Source organism: Delphinus delphis, chromosome 7, assembly GCF_949987515.2.
Source record: "Delphinus delphis chromosome 7, mDelDel1.2, whole genome shotgun sequence".
Classification (NCBI taxonomy): domain Eukaryota; kingdom Metazoa; phylum Chordata; class Mammalia; order Artiodactyla; family Delphinidae; genus Delphinus; species Delphinus delphis.
This window is the reverse complement of record NC_082689.1, coordinates 1,251,244-1,265,723: the sequence shown is the minus strand read 5'-3', so window position 1 is coordinate 1,265,723 and position 14,480 is coordinate 1,251,244. Positions and strand designations below refer to the sequence as shown.

The 14,480-nt window shown below is 66.9% G+C and overlaps 1 protein-coding gene across 1 annotated transcript in view; it reads left to right on the top strand.

Annotated features, from left to right (window-relative positions):
• Positions 1-5,886: 5,886 nt before the first annotated feature.
• GPC1 (glypican 1) overlaps positions 5,887-14,480 on the top strand; it is a 29,182-nt gene continuing 20,588 nt past the window's right edge. Inside the window, exon 1 of the mRNA XM_060015816.1 lies at positions 5,887-6,265. Within this exon, the coding sequence (XP_059871799.1) occupies positions 6,100-6,265 (166 nt within the window). The 5' untranslated portion in view covers positions 5,887-6,099. The remainder of the gene's footprint in view (positions 6,266-14,480) is intronic.

Below are 14,480 nucleotides of genomic sequence, written 5' to 3'. Positions count from 1 at the left end.
CTGCTCCTTGGGCCCTGCAGGGCCCCCCAGGAGAAAGCGCTTCCCTGTGGGCCCACACTCCGTCCCCTGCCTGGCTCTGCCCCGGCCCCAGCTTCACACAGCGCATGGTGGGCTGAGCGTTGGGTCCTGACCACACAGGCTGGGGGCCTCCTCAGCCCGGCGTACAGGCCCCGCCCCCAGCCCGTGGGCTGCCCACCAAGGCCGCTGAGGCCAGATCCACCTGCCCACTGTTCTCTGCACCTCCCGGGCTGGCCGACAGGGGCCCCCAGCCTGGCCACCTCTCCCGTCCTCCCTGCCGACTCAGCCCCTTCTCTCAGGCGGACTCCCTGGGGAAGACCCTCGGACCGACGGCCCTGCAGCCCGGGGCACCTTCGTCAGGAGCAGCAAAGATTGGGACAGCCAGTCAGAGAGAGGTCCGTTCCTGGAGCACCACTCAGCGGCCGCGTGGTGCAGAGGAATCATCGTGTCCTGGGCATGCTGGGATCTTGGCCCACGAGGCGAGCACGGGGCCCGCCTACAGGAGCTCAGGAAGCATCTAGGTGAGCGAGCAAGGTGATGCCTTGTAGGCCGACCTGCCTCTTCCTGAAAATGACAACTGGAATCTAGGTCCTCCTTCGGCCACGTGGCGGACCCTGGTGCTTCTGGGCCAGCTCCTCCCAGGGGCGAGTCCTCCACGGGGTTCTCAGAGGATGTCTCGAGCCTGACCGAGCCCTGGAAACTGCTCTTTGCTTTGGGGACCCAGCCCGAGGGCTCTCCGGGTGATGAAGGAATGCTGGAAGGCCTCAAGTGCGGAAGACCGACTTCCCTTGAGGTTCCGCGAGGTCTCGGGTGCTGCATCTGCGTGGACACATATGTCCTTGGCCCCAAACCTCTGGGGCTGGAAGCAACCTCAGACCTGCCCCAAGACGAGTGGAAGATTCCGGGAGTGCAGAGCCAGGCTTGTCTGGGGCGGAGGGAGCGGCCTGGCTTGGTTTAACGTGACGGTCAGCGGTCAGCCGCAAAGTGCGTGGCCGGGGGCTCTCTGGCATCACCCTGCAGGCAGAGTCTTTGCAGGCTTTGGGTAGAAGCTGGCTCTAGAACCAGCAGCCCGGCCATATGGACTGGAGAGAGAAAAGATGAGAAGCCAGCGATGGTCCAGGAGGGAAGAGGTGCGGAGGGGCCCACGGAACCAGGCAGGGAGGGAGCCAGCCAGCCCAGCCGGAATGCAGCAAGCTTCCGGTGGCCTGGGCCGGGAGAGCTTCGCCCCAACACGCCAGACGGTGCCTGGACACCCCGGGTCCCGGCTTACCCCTTCCCCGGGGACGGGCCAAGGCGCCGGGGCGAGGAAGGCGGCACAGGGAAGCGTGCGCCAGGCGGGCCCAGGGCTGAGGGTGGGGCCTTCTCCTCCAGTGGGTGCGCAGACCCCAGACTCGGCCGCCCCGCCCGCGCAGCTCCTCCCCAGCGAGCCCCGCGTGCACGAGAGGCCTGCCCAGGCTGCTGGCAGATCAAAGGGCCCCGCAGAGCTGAGCAGGCTGCCAACAAGTCTGCCTTAAAGTCTGAGCCGGGCAGGGGGACAGGTAGGACCACCTTGCGGAACAAGAGAACCCGTGTTTCGTCTGACCTGCTGACCCCACGGTGCTCAGCAAGGGCCTCCTCCCGAGGCAGCCCCTGCCCCGGCTTGGGGAGCAGCTCGGTCTCAGAGCAGAGTCAGTCTTCTGGGGGTTGGGACGAGGCCCGCGTCTGGGGGGCCTCCAGAGTCCCACTGAGTGTCTGGGCAGAGTAGGGGCCAACTTTGGGTCTCCACACTGGGGCGATCCCGGGGTGGCCTTGGGCCGAGACCCTTTATAAGGACGAGAGACACATTCCCGAGCTGACGAGTGAGGGACTCTGAGTGTTCTCCCACCTCCCCCCAGAGGCAAGGAGCTGCAGGAAGCCGGTGGCATCCACGAGGCCCACAGGGTGGCTCCCCCTCCCACCCCCAGGCTCTGGGGAACCCTGTCAGGGACCCTGATTCCGTCTGCAGACGCCCCGCCTGGTGGAGCCCCTGCTCAGCCAGTGTCACATTCCCCTCTATCAGCCACACCCCGTGGCATCTACGTCCTCTCTCAGGCTGCGGCCTGGGGCCCCCGTGCCCTACAGAGGCAGGGGGACCCTGTGTCCTCCACTGACTCCCAGGGCATCACAACACCTCCGGGGCCCCAGTGGGTCAGGGTGTGGCAGCCTACCTGTCCTGCCCAGTGCCCTCTGACCCCGTGCCTTACTGCCAACAAGATGGGGCCCTCGTCAGGGACACGGCTGGCAGTGGCGGTCGTCAGCAGACACGTGGATGGAATTGCTCAGTCTATCTGAACACTTGCTTTGGGGGCTCCCCTGTTGCTCCGCAATAGGTGGGGAAAGGGAGCACGGGCCCGTGGGGATCCAGAGGTGGAGGCCAGCGGGCCGTCAGCCCTAGTGTGTGGATCCGGCGACCTGCTCACTCCCCGTCTTCTGAGCAGCGGAGCCCACCATGCCCTGACCCCGCCCTGGCCGGAGAAAGGAAGTGGGGGGCAGGGTGCTGCCCTTCAGGACTCGGGGTCACTCCTCGAGAAGACGGAAACGTGGGAGAGCACAGGCCCCCTTCCGAGATGACTCTAAATGGTCCCTTTCTTGTCAGCCCTCCCTTGGTGTAAGCAGAGGGCAAGTCCACCACACACCCACTCGTTCAGGGACGATGCCACTTCCTTTTCATGAGCAAACCACTCACCTTCCTCCCTTCCTTCCATTGCACGTCTGTGCCCGCACGTCTGGCGGACCAGGGCCCCAAAGCAGGAGGTGGTGGTCTTGGCTGGAGCCACAGCAGCCACGTGTGGGCTCACGACGCGCTCCCCAGTGTGACCCGGCCCTGGCTCCCGAAGCCCAGGCGGTGTGGGGATCCCTCACCCTGGGCGGCCCCAGACGGGCACTAGCTCTGAACGGCAGGGCCGGGGCAGTGAGTGGGGGCCTGGCAGAGGCAGCTGTGCCTCAGGAACAGCGGAGTCCCGGCAGCTGGCACTGGGGCAGCTCCTCTGGGCTTCATGACCTGGGACGGGCCCCTTCCCTCACCCAGTAACAGTGTCCACGTCTGTACAACATAAGCACTCCCCTGGGCGGGGCAGCAAGGAAGGGGGCTCTGCGGGCCGGGCAACTGGATGGAAGAGGTGAAGGAACACTGCAGGTGCACAGGCATCTCCTCTCCGGGTCCCCGAAGCCCCGTGACCTGGCAGAGCCGCCTCGAGCCGTGACCACCCAGCAGTCAGCTGCCTCCGCACCCGGCCTTCCAGCTCCTTGTCAGCAAGGCCCTCTGGCAGGCGCCGGCCCCTCCAGAGCCGGAAGGATGGTCCCGCCTGGCATCCCGCTGGGCCACAGGCCAACACCGTGGCAGGGCCTTCATTACTGCCTCCTCTCAGGCCCTGAGAAGGGGCCCCCAGGAGCTGGGTCCACGCTGGGCACAGACCTCCCTCCTAGATCCTCACAGAGGAAATAAGGAAACTGAGCCGAGTGCCACATCCAGAATCACGCTGCGGACAAGTGGGAGGGCCGGGATTTGAACTCGGGTCTGATCCGTTCGCTCCGGGACAGGACCAGGGAGCCAGCCAGTGCCGGATACCACGACGATGCATCTCCTTTCCTCACGGAGGCTTCCTGTCACTTTCAGTCATCAAGGGTCCTGATGATGGAAAACTGGCAAGAAACTGCACCTGGTGGGGAGGCACGCCTGTGCCCTGGGAAGAACCTCCGCCCCAGCCTGGCCCCTGGCCTCCACTCGACCCCCTCAAGTGCACAGAGGCTGAGCACCCATGAAGCCACCCAACGTGGAGGAGACCAAGAGGAACACAGCCAGAGCCCCGCACCCCCGGGGAGGGGAGGGTGCCCGGCTGCCATCCCCAGTTCTCCTTACAGCCATTCTCCAAAGGGACACTGCGCCCCTCACTTACCCGCCTCCCCTCGACGTCAGGGAAATGAGAGCTCGGATCCATCTGGGGGCGTGTCTCCCCACTAGGGGACACTAGGGGAAGGGCCCTGGCTGCGAGGGTCGTGACCTCTGGAGGGGAATGACACAGGGACCTTGCAGGCAGTGGTGAGGATTTCTCTAGGGGATGGAGTCATCGTACACCTGGGAGGGGCGTGTGTAGGGGCCGTGCCCGTGACTACCATGTCCTGAAAACCGGCCACGCGAGCACGGCACGTGGACATTCTGGCCACACCCCTGTCTGGAGGCCCAGAAACGCACTGGACGCCGACGCCACCCTGAGAAATCTCCCCGTCTGGCCAGATTAAGAGGAGGCGACGGATCCCCGTAACAACGGCAGTAAGCGTGTGTGACTCCATCGAGCCTCCGGCCGTCTGGCTCCTGCCTGACCCGGAAGCACGTGGCTGGAGGCGAGCTCCTAAAGAGAAGGGGGGGCAGGGGCCCGGCGGGCATGGGGGAGGCATCCAGGCAGCTGCACCGGGCACGGGCAAGCAGGGACGGGCTGGCCTGAGCGCTGCACGGGATCTGGGAGTCACCAGCGGGACCGGGCGGCAGGTGCGTGAGCAGGGCCGGGGCCAGCACGCTGGGGTAGGGGCCTCCCAGCCCCTCTCACACGGTGACTCGGTGTCTCTGGGCGAGGGGGTAGAAGGCTGCAAGGCCCCTCTGTGGCTGCTGAGCCAGCACTCAGGGAACCCCAGGGGAGGCGTGGGGCCCTCCTTCCTGCCCTGCTGTGAGGTGAAACCATTAGCCCCCAGGTTCAAGGTCTGGGCGCCCTTATTGGCACAGGATGGTTACCCTGGGGTCCTCTTCCAAGGGTGCCTATTTACTGCATTTCCCCCCATTTCAACCAATCAGGCACCCGGGGTCATGGCCTGGTGGTCTCTGGGGCCTTTGCACACGTATCAGGAGAGCAGGAACGGGGTGGGGGAGTGCAGCAGCCGGCAAGGAAGAAACGGAGGCGCCCTCAGCTCCCGTCCGCCCGCCCCGGTCGCTCACCTCACTTCCCGCGGCCCGCATCCCCATCCTCTGCGGCTACCAGCACTGTCCACCCGCCCTGCACGGTCCCCCGCCGCCTCACTCACTGTCACGCTCTCCTCAGCCCCCAGCGATCTGACCTGTTGTCGGCCCGACGCCATCCCTTCCCCAAGAGGTCACCTGCCACCGCCCAGCGGCCCAAGCCAACGGACAAGCTTCTGCCCCCCTCGCTCGCTTCTCGAGCATCCAAAGCATCACGTGGAGGGGACACAAAACCCGCTGACGATCTCCAACAACTAACTCGTTGGTTTTGCCTCTACGCAGGAACGGGCGCGCGCGAGGTCTAGACTCTTGGCTAGTTTCCCACGTACAGCCCCCCACTCTCCTCCACAGAAAAAATCAAGTGTGAGCTGGAGAGGAAGCTGAAATGGGCGCGGGGCGAGGGGCCGTAAAGGCGTGCAGGCCAGGTGCGGGCGGGGGACAAAGGGGACCAAGGCTGTGGAAGCGGACGCGCGAGGCACGCGGCCAGGGTGCAGGAAGGCACGGCCTGATCCGAGGAGAGAGAAAACGGGAGGGATGCCGACTTCGGCTGGGGGCGGGGAAGCCCCTGATAGGCGCGCGGAAGGCGTGATGTCACGTCCGGCGGGGGAAGCCCTGCCTCAGCACCCCCGCCCCCGCCCCCACAGGTGGTGCCGCCGCCCCGGGCGCTGGGAGTGGAGGGCCCGCCCTCGGGGACCCCGGACACGGCCCGCGCGCTCCGGGCCACCCCGCTTCCCTCCAGCAGTCAACAGATCCGCGCGAGCCGGGCGCCCCCGGGAGCAGGACGGGCGCCCCGTGCGCCTCGGATCGCGCCCCCGCGCCGCGCCCCGCCCCGCCCCTGCGCGCCCCGCCCCGCGCGCCCCTCCCCGCCCCTCTCCCGGGCAGCCGAGGGGCCGGGCCGGGACTGCGCGCTCGCCTGCCGCGCTCTGGGCCGCCGGAGAGAGCGGCCGGACCTCGCGCCCCGCGCGCCCCGCGCCCAACCGCCGCCGGCTTTTGTTGTCTCCGCCTCCCCTGCCGCCGGCGCCTCCGGACCGCGAGCCGAGTGCGCCGGGACCTTGGCTCTGCCCTTCGCGGGCGGGGGCTGCACGGGCCCGGCCGGGGGCGCCGCCGGCCGCGCCATGGAGCTCCGGGCCCGAGGCTGGTGGCTGCTGTGCGTGGCCGTCGCACTGGCCGCCTGCGCCCACGGGGACCCTGCCAGCAAGAGTCGGAGCTGCGGCGAAGTCCGCCACATCTACGGGACCAAGGGCTTCAGCCTGAGCGACGTGCCCCAGGCGGAGATCTCGGGTGAGTGACCCGGCGCTCCCGGGTCTCCCCTGCGCCCCCTTCTCTCTCCCGTTCTGCCCTCGTCCGCCCTGCGCCTCCGCGCCCCGAGCCGCCCTCCCTCCGCCCGGTCTCCTCTGCTCCGCTCGGCCGCCCCCCGGCCCCCAACATGCACACCGGCCCCTTCCCGGCGGAGCTCTCCTCGCCGGGCGGCGGACCGGGCGGTCCCCGGCTCGGTGCGTCCTCCGGGACAGGCAGGGCTGAGCTGCGGGGCCGGCTGTCGGGGCGCAGCCGACGGCGGCCATGGGCTGGGGACTCCCACCGGCTGTGCGGCCCTCTCCGGGAGGCGCCTCGGGTCGGCCCGGGGATTCCCGGGGGTCCCCGGCAGAAGCAGCCTAGGGGCCCCGGGGAGGTCGGGAGCGAACTGTGCGCTCGGGGAGGGGCGGGGGCGAGGGTGGAGAGGCTCGACCTCTGCCACCGGGAAGGGAACATCACCTCGCAGGGATTCCTGCCCGGGGAACTTGTGCTCGCCTGGCACTCAGGGCCGCCTCGGGCGGGGAGTCCAGCTGCAGGTGGTCGGCGCCTTGGATCCCGCCCAGGGGCCGTGTCATTTCTTTGTAAGAGCATCGCCGTCTCAGGCGGCCTCAGCCTGCAGCTGCCCGCAGTCCTGCCCACACCCTCCCTGCAGGCCTCTAAGGAGCTCTGGGGACTGGAGTGAGGGTGGAGGTCTAAGGATTTCACAGACACCCCCAGGCTTTTTCCTCCAACTGCGAATGTGTCCAGAACCACCGTGGGTCTGCGCGTCTGTTCAGGGGGCCTGGGACACGGTGGCTGAGAGCGGAGCAGACCAGCTTCCTGCCCTGGGGAACTCCTCCCAAACTGGGGCGGGGGTGGGGAGGGGGCATTCGAGTAGTGACACGGGGGACATGGAATGACCACAGCCACAGGAGTTCTGAGCGAGAGAGGAGTGTGAGGGGCAAGTCCGTGGCCGTGTCTTGCTGGGGAATGGGAGGGGGCAGCCAGGCCCTGGACCCCGGCCCCCAGCAGGGCAGGACCCACAGAAGCCTCTGCCTTGATACCTTGACAGCCCCCTGCCCCGGGTTCAAGTCCCCCAAGGTAGGCCTTCCTGTGCCTCTGTCTGCTGGCAAAGCCCTGTCATTGTCAGGGCTGCCACCCTCCCTAGGGGACAGGTTTTGGGGGGCACATCTGGGTGCCTGGGGCCAGCACACGTTGGTTCATAAGCCCCGCCACCCGCCGTGCAAACTAATGCCCGGGAATCCCTGGCCTTTCGGTTGAATCCCTTCCCCTGGACACCAGGGTCTCAGGGCAGCTGAGCAGCTGCCCTCACCCAGCCCCGATCTTAGACGGCACTCCAAGGTCCCCTCGCCCCACAGCTCTCTTTCACACGTCCACTCCCACTCGGCTGCTGTGTCCTCGGGACCATCCTAAACTTGATCGCATCCACAGGCCTCTGTCCCAGTTAGGCTGAGAGACAGAGTGGCAGAGTCTGGGCAGCCGTCAAGGGCTAGGAGAGAGCAGGGCAGGCTGGAGAAGGTGAGGCGGGGCCGGCGGGGGGCTGGGTCTTGGCCTCCTTGGGCTGGGGCTGCAGTGGGTTGGGGACCCGGGACCAGCAGAGTGCCTTGCTGCGCACATGACGGAGGGGGGGTGTACGGCCGCCCAGCAGCTGTCCAAGCACCGTGCCAGCCAGGGCTTCAGGTGCTGCCCCCCCGGGGCCTGGACAGCGCCCCCTCCTGACCAGTGCCCGTGGCTTCTCCATCCCAGATCCAGGGGCTTCTGGGAAGCTGCTCTCCCCGACCCCCTATGGCTTCAGCCTCCCCCATAAGCACCTGAACTGGAGAGTGCCCTGCAGGGCCCAGGCCCCGAGGAGAGTGCCGGTGCCACGTGGGGTGAAGGAAACAGGGTGACCTCCCAAGGCAGCGGCCAGTCCTGTCCTCTCCTGCTCCCAGCAACTTGGCCGGGCTCTGTGGAACGGGCGCCCTCTGGTGGCCCCGTGGTGACACGCTGCTCTCGGGGATCCGGGCCTTTGGTCTCCTGTCCTGCCAGCCGGCAGGCAGACTTCTCCAGCCTGGGGAGCCCCCGGGGTGGACGCCTGGGCTGGCTGGTGGGGTAGAGACTCGATGCTTGCTAGTCGTTGGAAGGGAGGGAGGGCGGCCCTGGGTCTTTGGGTGGGCTTTCCGGCCAGTGCCTGCCCGGGAGAGCAGAAATGGTGGGGGCTCACGAAGGAGGGACCATCAGTGCGCACGGGGCTCCCGCTCGTGACTGTGTGTAGTGTTTTGGATGGACAGCCAGGCGTGGCCGTGATGAGGACGATGGTCACATCCCCTCTTACGGGCTGCACAGCGCAGGTAGCCCTCCCTCCGGCCAGAGCACTGTGTGGAAGGTGAGGGGAAGCTACCTCTCTAGCTGGCTCCCTCTGCAACACTGGGGAAAAGCCCAGCCCCGGGCTGCATCTCACGCACGCACATGCACACACGCGCGTGCACACGCACACACGCGCGCACACGCACGCACACGCACGCACGCACACGGGCCGGCCATCTTCTGTCTCTGCCTGTGGGGTGGCTTCTGGTCCCCAGATGTCTCCTGAGCATCTGCTCGGCCTCCTGACACTTGACACGGTTTGCCGTGTATCTCTCCGACCCTTCGCTGAGGCCCTGGGGGCAGAGGCCACCTCTGTCTGTGCTGTTCTCTAGTAGCCACGGAGCCTGGCGCGGTTCCTGGCACAAAGTAGGTTCTCAGTCACAACTTGCTGGAGACCCGCACACGGCCTGCTGTATGCCAGCCGTGGTGGGTGGGCAGTGGGAGACGGAGGGCCTGGGCACAGGAGAAGGGGCCTGGACTTTGGGGATGGAGGTCAGAGGGGAGCATGGGCCTGTCAGTGCAACACGGACTGGTGGGCAGCCCCTCTGCTCCTGGACCCCGGCTGCCTGTGGATTCCCCACCGAGGACCACCCCTTAGCCTCCCAGCAGAAACCGCTGCTTCTCTGTGCCGTCCTGCCCGAGGCTGAGAGCCCTCCGAGTCTGTCCCTCGGCCGTGAGGCTCTCGCGGGCCATCTGCATATAGCCCGGCCTCACAGCAGACGGTTGTGCGCACGCTGCCTGTTCAGAGGGCAGAGGCCCCCGTGTGCCTGGCTTGGGGCCCCAGGGTGGTCCGTGGCCTCCAGCTGCTGCTGTCCCTTCACCACTAGAGCAGCTGAGGTTTCATCATCCCCAGCGTGAGGGCAGGATACGCCCCCCGCCCCCACCGCTGTGGGGAGAACCACAGGTAGGGGGGCCACCTGCACGGTGCGGCGGCCTGGCCCTTGCTGGTGCCGGACAGGCCGCGTGCTCCTCCGAGGGGCGGGACGTCCTCCGTGGGCCTGGGCTCAGAGGCCAGCCCTGCCGCGTCAGCCTTCCCGCCACCACCACCCCCGACCTGGCTTCTCTGTGCCTCTGTTTCTTCACGTGTGACAACGGGAATAGTCACGACCACTGGAAGGCTGCAGGAGGGGTGCATGCGGACGCCATGCACTCTGCGGCTGCCTCAGGCATGTCCTCCCCTCTGCCCCCGCCCTAGAGGCCCCTGGAGGGCCTGCAGGCAGTGGTGTCTGGAACTTGGGAGCCCTCAGCGTGGGTCCCTCCGCGTGACTGTCTAGCTGGTACAGCGGATGAGGAGGGGTCTTTGCAGACCTGCTTCACAGAAAAGTAACTGAGGCCAAGAAGCCCCACAGCTTTCTTCAGGGGCCTCGGCCCACGTGGAGCTCTGAGGTCTAGAGCCCAGTCTGTTGACTCCAAAGCCGGTGGCATTAACTGCTGAACAGTCCTGGGCTCTGTGTCCTCTGGAAGCCTCGTGCCACCCCAGCCTGGAGGCCTGAAATGGGGCCTCGAGGGCAGGCCCTTATGGGCCACCAGCTGCCTTCTCCTGGTCGTAGACTCCACTGCTTAGGCCGGGTTAGAGCTCCTCTTAACTGGATCGCCTCCTGCGCCTTCTCCGGGGCCGCCCTGCCTCCACCCCGACTGCTGCCGGTGACTCGGCCTTCCATGTGGCCGGGCCTCACCCTGAGCTGGTCCCGGGAGCCTGTCCGGTGAAGGCCTGCCGCCCCTGCCCTGCTAGAGAGGGCTGTTCCAGGGGCGTGAATCAGGCGGCCCTGCCCGGGGTGTACACAGAGGATGGACCAGCTGTGTCCTGCTGGCCGACCCTAAGAGCAGCCCCTGGCGTGTCCCCAGCACCATGCTGGGCCAGGTCCCCCAGGAGTCATGGACAGATGCCCCATCCAGGGGTAGGTGAGTCCAGAAGACAAGGCAGGCCGGTCTTGGTAGACTGGTTCCATGCCGGTCCTAATAAGGGACAGCGTGAGCCCGTGGTGGACAGGGCTGCAGGGCCACTGAGGCCTCCCAGGAGAGGGACTGAGGACACTCCCGCCAGGCGGCAGGTGGGCTTCGGAGCCGCGAGGAGAGCAGAGGGTGTGTGGGTGCTCCGGGCCTGTGCTAGGCCACCCCATGCACGGGCGCAGGTGTCAGCCTGGCTGGTCCTAGACAGGGAGACGGGCCAGGAGAGGGGCTCACCCAAGGCCACGCCGGTATCAAATCGGGCCCAGGCCTGGACACGCCCAGGCGGTGAGAGGTTGGTCAGCTCTCCTATAAGCCAGACCCTCCTCCCTGAGTCCTGGCTTGGTTCAGGAAGATTTCAGACCAAGACTCAGGGCCCAGGCCTTGCCTGTCTGATGTCTCTGCCTGGTCCCTGGCACCAGCTGTGACCACATCTAGCCGTCAGCACAGCCCTGTGGGGTCAGGTCATCACCCACGTTTGGGAGAGGACACAGGCTCAGGAGGGTGAGGGCTCCAGCCTGGGGCACCTACCCCGTGCCAGCTGGCGGCATTCTTGCCACGTGTGTCTAGGAACAGGCCTGGGCAGGTGCTCTGAGCTGCCTGAAGTCTCTGGGCGGAGATGGTTCAGGCGGAGGTGCTGCAGTCCTCCCCAACCCCAGGCCCTACGCCCTGTTCCCAGCTGTGGGGTGGGGGCTGTCCTGTCCTCCCAGCCGTGACCCCTGCAGTGGGGGCAGGGCCGGGGCTTCCAGCTTTCTCGACTGTTCTTGGTCTCGCCATGGGTGCAAGGGAAGCTCTGGGTGTGAGGGGTGCACACTGGCTTTCCTGGCAGGAATCTTGGACTCCTGGGTAGATTTAGGAGCCCCTGAGGGGGCCAGGCCATACCCACCCCACCCCTCGCCTGCCTGTGGCCTCAGCGTTGGCTCCCACCAGCTCCTGGCTGGCTCACCTTCCTGGCACACGCGCCCCCTCCTGCCAGGTCGGCCCTCCCCACACCCACCCTCGGCACACGCCCATCACCATCCTCCCTCCGGGGCTTGGCCCTGCTGCTCAGCTTCCCAGGCATCCCCAACACACCCACTGCTCTCCAGGGCTCTCCCTGTTTTCCCGGGGTGCTCCCCAAGTCTGGGCAACCTCAGCAGTAAGTATGCTGAGCGCCGCCTGTGTGGTGCCGGGCTGGGCTGGGTGCTGGGGGTCAGGCGTGTGCCCGCTTCCCCCGGCTGCTGGCACAGGTGCAGCAGGCTAGGTGGCCTCACAGCAGGAGTTTATTGTCTAGCAGTTCAGAGGCTAGAAGTCCAAGATCAAGGTGTCACGGGGCTAGGACCTCCTGAGGCCGTGAGAGGGAAGCTGTTCCAGGGCCTCTCCTGGCTCCTGGGGGTTGCAGGCGATCCTTGGGGGCCCTTGGTCTGTAGTCTCTGGGTTTGTCGTTATGAGTAGGTGTCCCTGTGCTGGTCTGCTTCTGAATTTCACTTTATGGAAATGAGGACACCAATCCTATCAAGTTAGGGGCCCAACCAGTTACATTTGCAAAGACCCCACACTCAAATGAGCTCACGTCCTGAAGTCCTGGGGGGCATATGTCAGAGTCCTGGGGGTTCATATGTCAAGAGTCCTGGGGACTCTGACATACGAACGAGGGCCAGGGTTCAGCCCACTGCAGGCTTGGCTCCTCACTCTCGGGTGCGTGCTGTCCAGGGCGGGGATCCTGGGCTCTGGGTATTTTGGTGGGTGTCTCCTCAGGACAGGCCCATGCCACAGGCTCAGGGTCTCGGCCCCGACGTGCACCGGGGCCTTGGTGCTGGAGTGAGGGTGTCAGACCATTCTCACCCCCACCAGCCTGCAAGCTTCTCAGGAAAATGGCCAGAGCTCTGCACCCTGTAGGCCTTAACTTCTCCAACTCCAACTGAGTCCGAGAGGAGGGCCGGGGGCCACTCATTCTGACATCCAGAGTCTGGTAACTGCCGACCTGCTGACGCATCTCACTTGTGGCACGTCCCAGAGCCTGGCTGGGCAATGAGGGGCTCAGCTGATGACCTTCGTGGGGGTCAGGGGCACCCGTCTGGGAGAGTTGTGGCTCGCTGGCAGCAGCTTGCCGTGGACAGGCTGGGGGTCCCCCCACAACAAGTGCGAGGGCCCCTGAGCTGGGCACACAGCGTGCGGGGCAGGGTGTGGGGAGGGGAGGTGGGCCGGCTGCTGGCTCCTGGCTCCGTGGCCCAGCCGAGGACGCTGGCTGCCGATTTGTACGAAGTGCTCCCTGGGTTCTAGAGGCTTGGCTGGATGACAGGCCAGGCCCGGCGGGCTCCGTCCACCCTGCTCCCTCACCATCTGCCCTGACCTCGGGCCCCTGGAGGCCCAGCGCCCTGCCTGCCGCCCCTGCTGCATCTTGGAGGAGGAGAGCTGTGCGGGCTCAGACTCCGGCGGGGGGAGGCCAGGCAGTTTGCGACCTGGCCGAGTCCGGGGCTGCGGGGAGGCAGGAGATGGAAGATGGGGTCCAGCATCAGGTGAGGACCAGCCAGCAGCACCGTGAGGCAGGCCTCCCATCAGCTCGCGCGTCTGCAGTGTGGCGGAGCCCAGGGCCCTACAGGTGGACAGGATGGACAGGGTGGCCACAGCCGGGCCTGGGGCCAAGGAGAGCACCTGGGCTGGAGCAGGCCAGCAAGCGGAGGCCCTGCAGGCCTCGCCTTCCTCACCACTCCTTCCCACCCACTGAAGTGTCCAGGAGCCAGCCCCGGCCTCGGTCCAAGGCCCTGCCTCCTTAAGCCGTGCCCTGGCCTCCACTGGCCCGTTGCCTGGCAGCCCCTCCCAGCCTCCCAGAGCGGGCAGGACGGGGTGCCTGCAGGGCAGGCCGAGTACCACCTGGTGTGCAGGTGGGGAAGCTGGGTCCCAGGAAGGGGTCCCCAGTGCTCAGAGCCCTGTCCCTGGGTAGCTTCTCCTCCGTGGCCTTGCTGCCCTGGCCCAGGTTTGTCCCAGGTATCTGGTGTGGGCCCCGGGCAATGGTGCCACCCATTGAGGGGGTGCCCCAGAGAGGAGGAGGTCAGGGGCGAGCCCACGCAAGCCTGCCTCGTTGGGGCGCTGGGGGGCATCCGTGTGGCCCTGTCCTTAGGTGCTGGGCGTGCGTTCCAGGCTGCAGGGGTGAGGTGGGCCAGAGGACAGAGCTGGCGGGGAGGCCACAGAGCTCCCACAGGTACAAGGAAAGACGGGCCCTGGCAGGCCCCAGAGGACTGAGGGGCTCCAAGGCTAGGACAGGTGGGCGAGCCCCAGGAGGGGCTGGGTGGGGTGTCCGGGAGAGGAGCCGGCCTAAGAGAGGTGCACGTGAGGACTCGGGCTGCAGGAGGACCCGGCCAGCCGGCCGGCAGGAGAAAACAAGGTCAGGCTCCGCTCAACTCTAGCCCAAACTCTGCCAGCCCACCACCTCAAGGAGGGCATCCTAAGCTCAGAGCTGGTCCTGCCGATGGGCACCAAATGCCCGCGCCCCGCCTGCTTGGAAGGGACGAGGAGAGGCTGGCCAGGCAGGAGGCAAGGCCCTTCACCCTCCTACCCGTCCATCCATTCATCCGCTCTGTGCTCACCCTCAAGCTATGGGCCCCACCCCCGGAAGGTCAGGGTCTAGTGAGAAACCCCGCAGTCCGGAGCCAGGCAGCCACTGGCCGTATCCTGAGCCGCGTCTGCGCCCCGGCTGTTGGCCCTGGGGGTGGATTAGGCTGCAGTGCTCCCAGCAGCCTGAGGGATAGGCCAGCACGTCTCCCTCTCAGGCGGGCAGCCAGACCCTGGACAGGTGCACCTGGCAGCGACTGTGGCCCCGTGTCTCCCTGGCGGGGACATTTCTTGGGCCCGCCATCAGCACCAGAACCTGTGGAGGTCTGTGGCCTGTGCACACCTTCGGACAGCATCCCCAGTGCTAAGGCCCACTCTC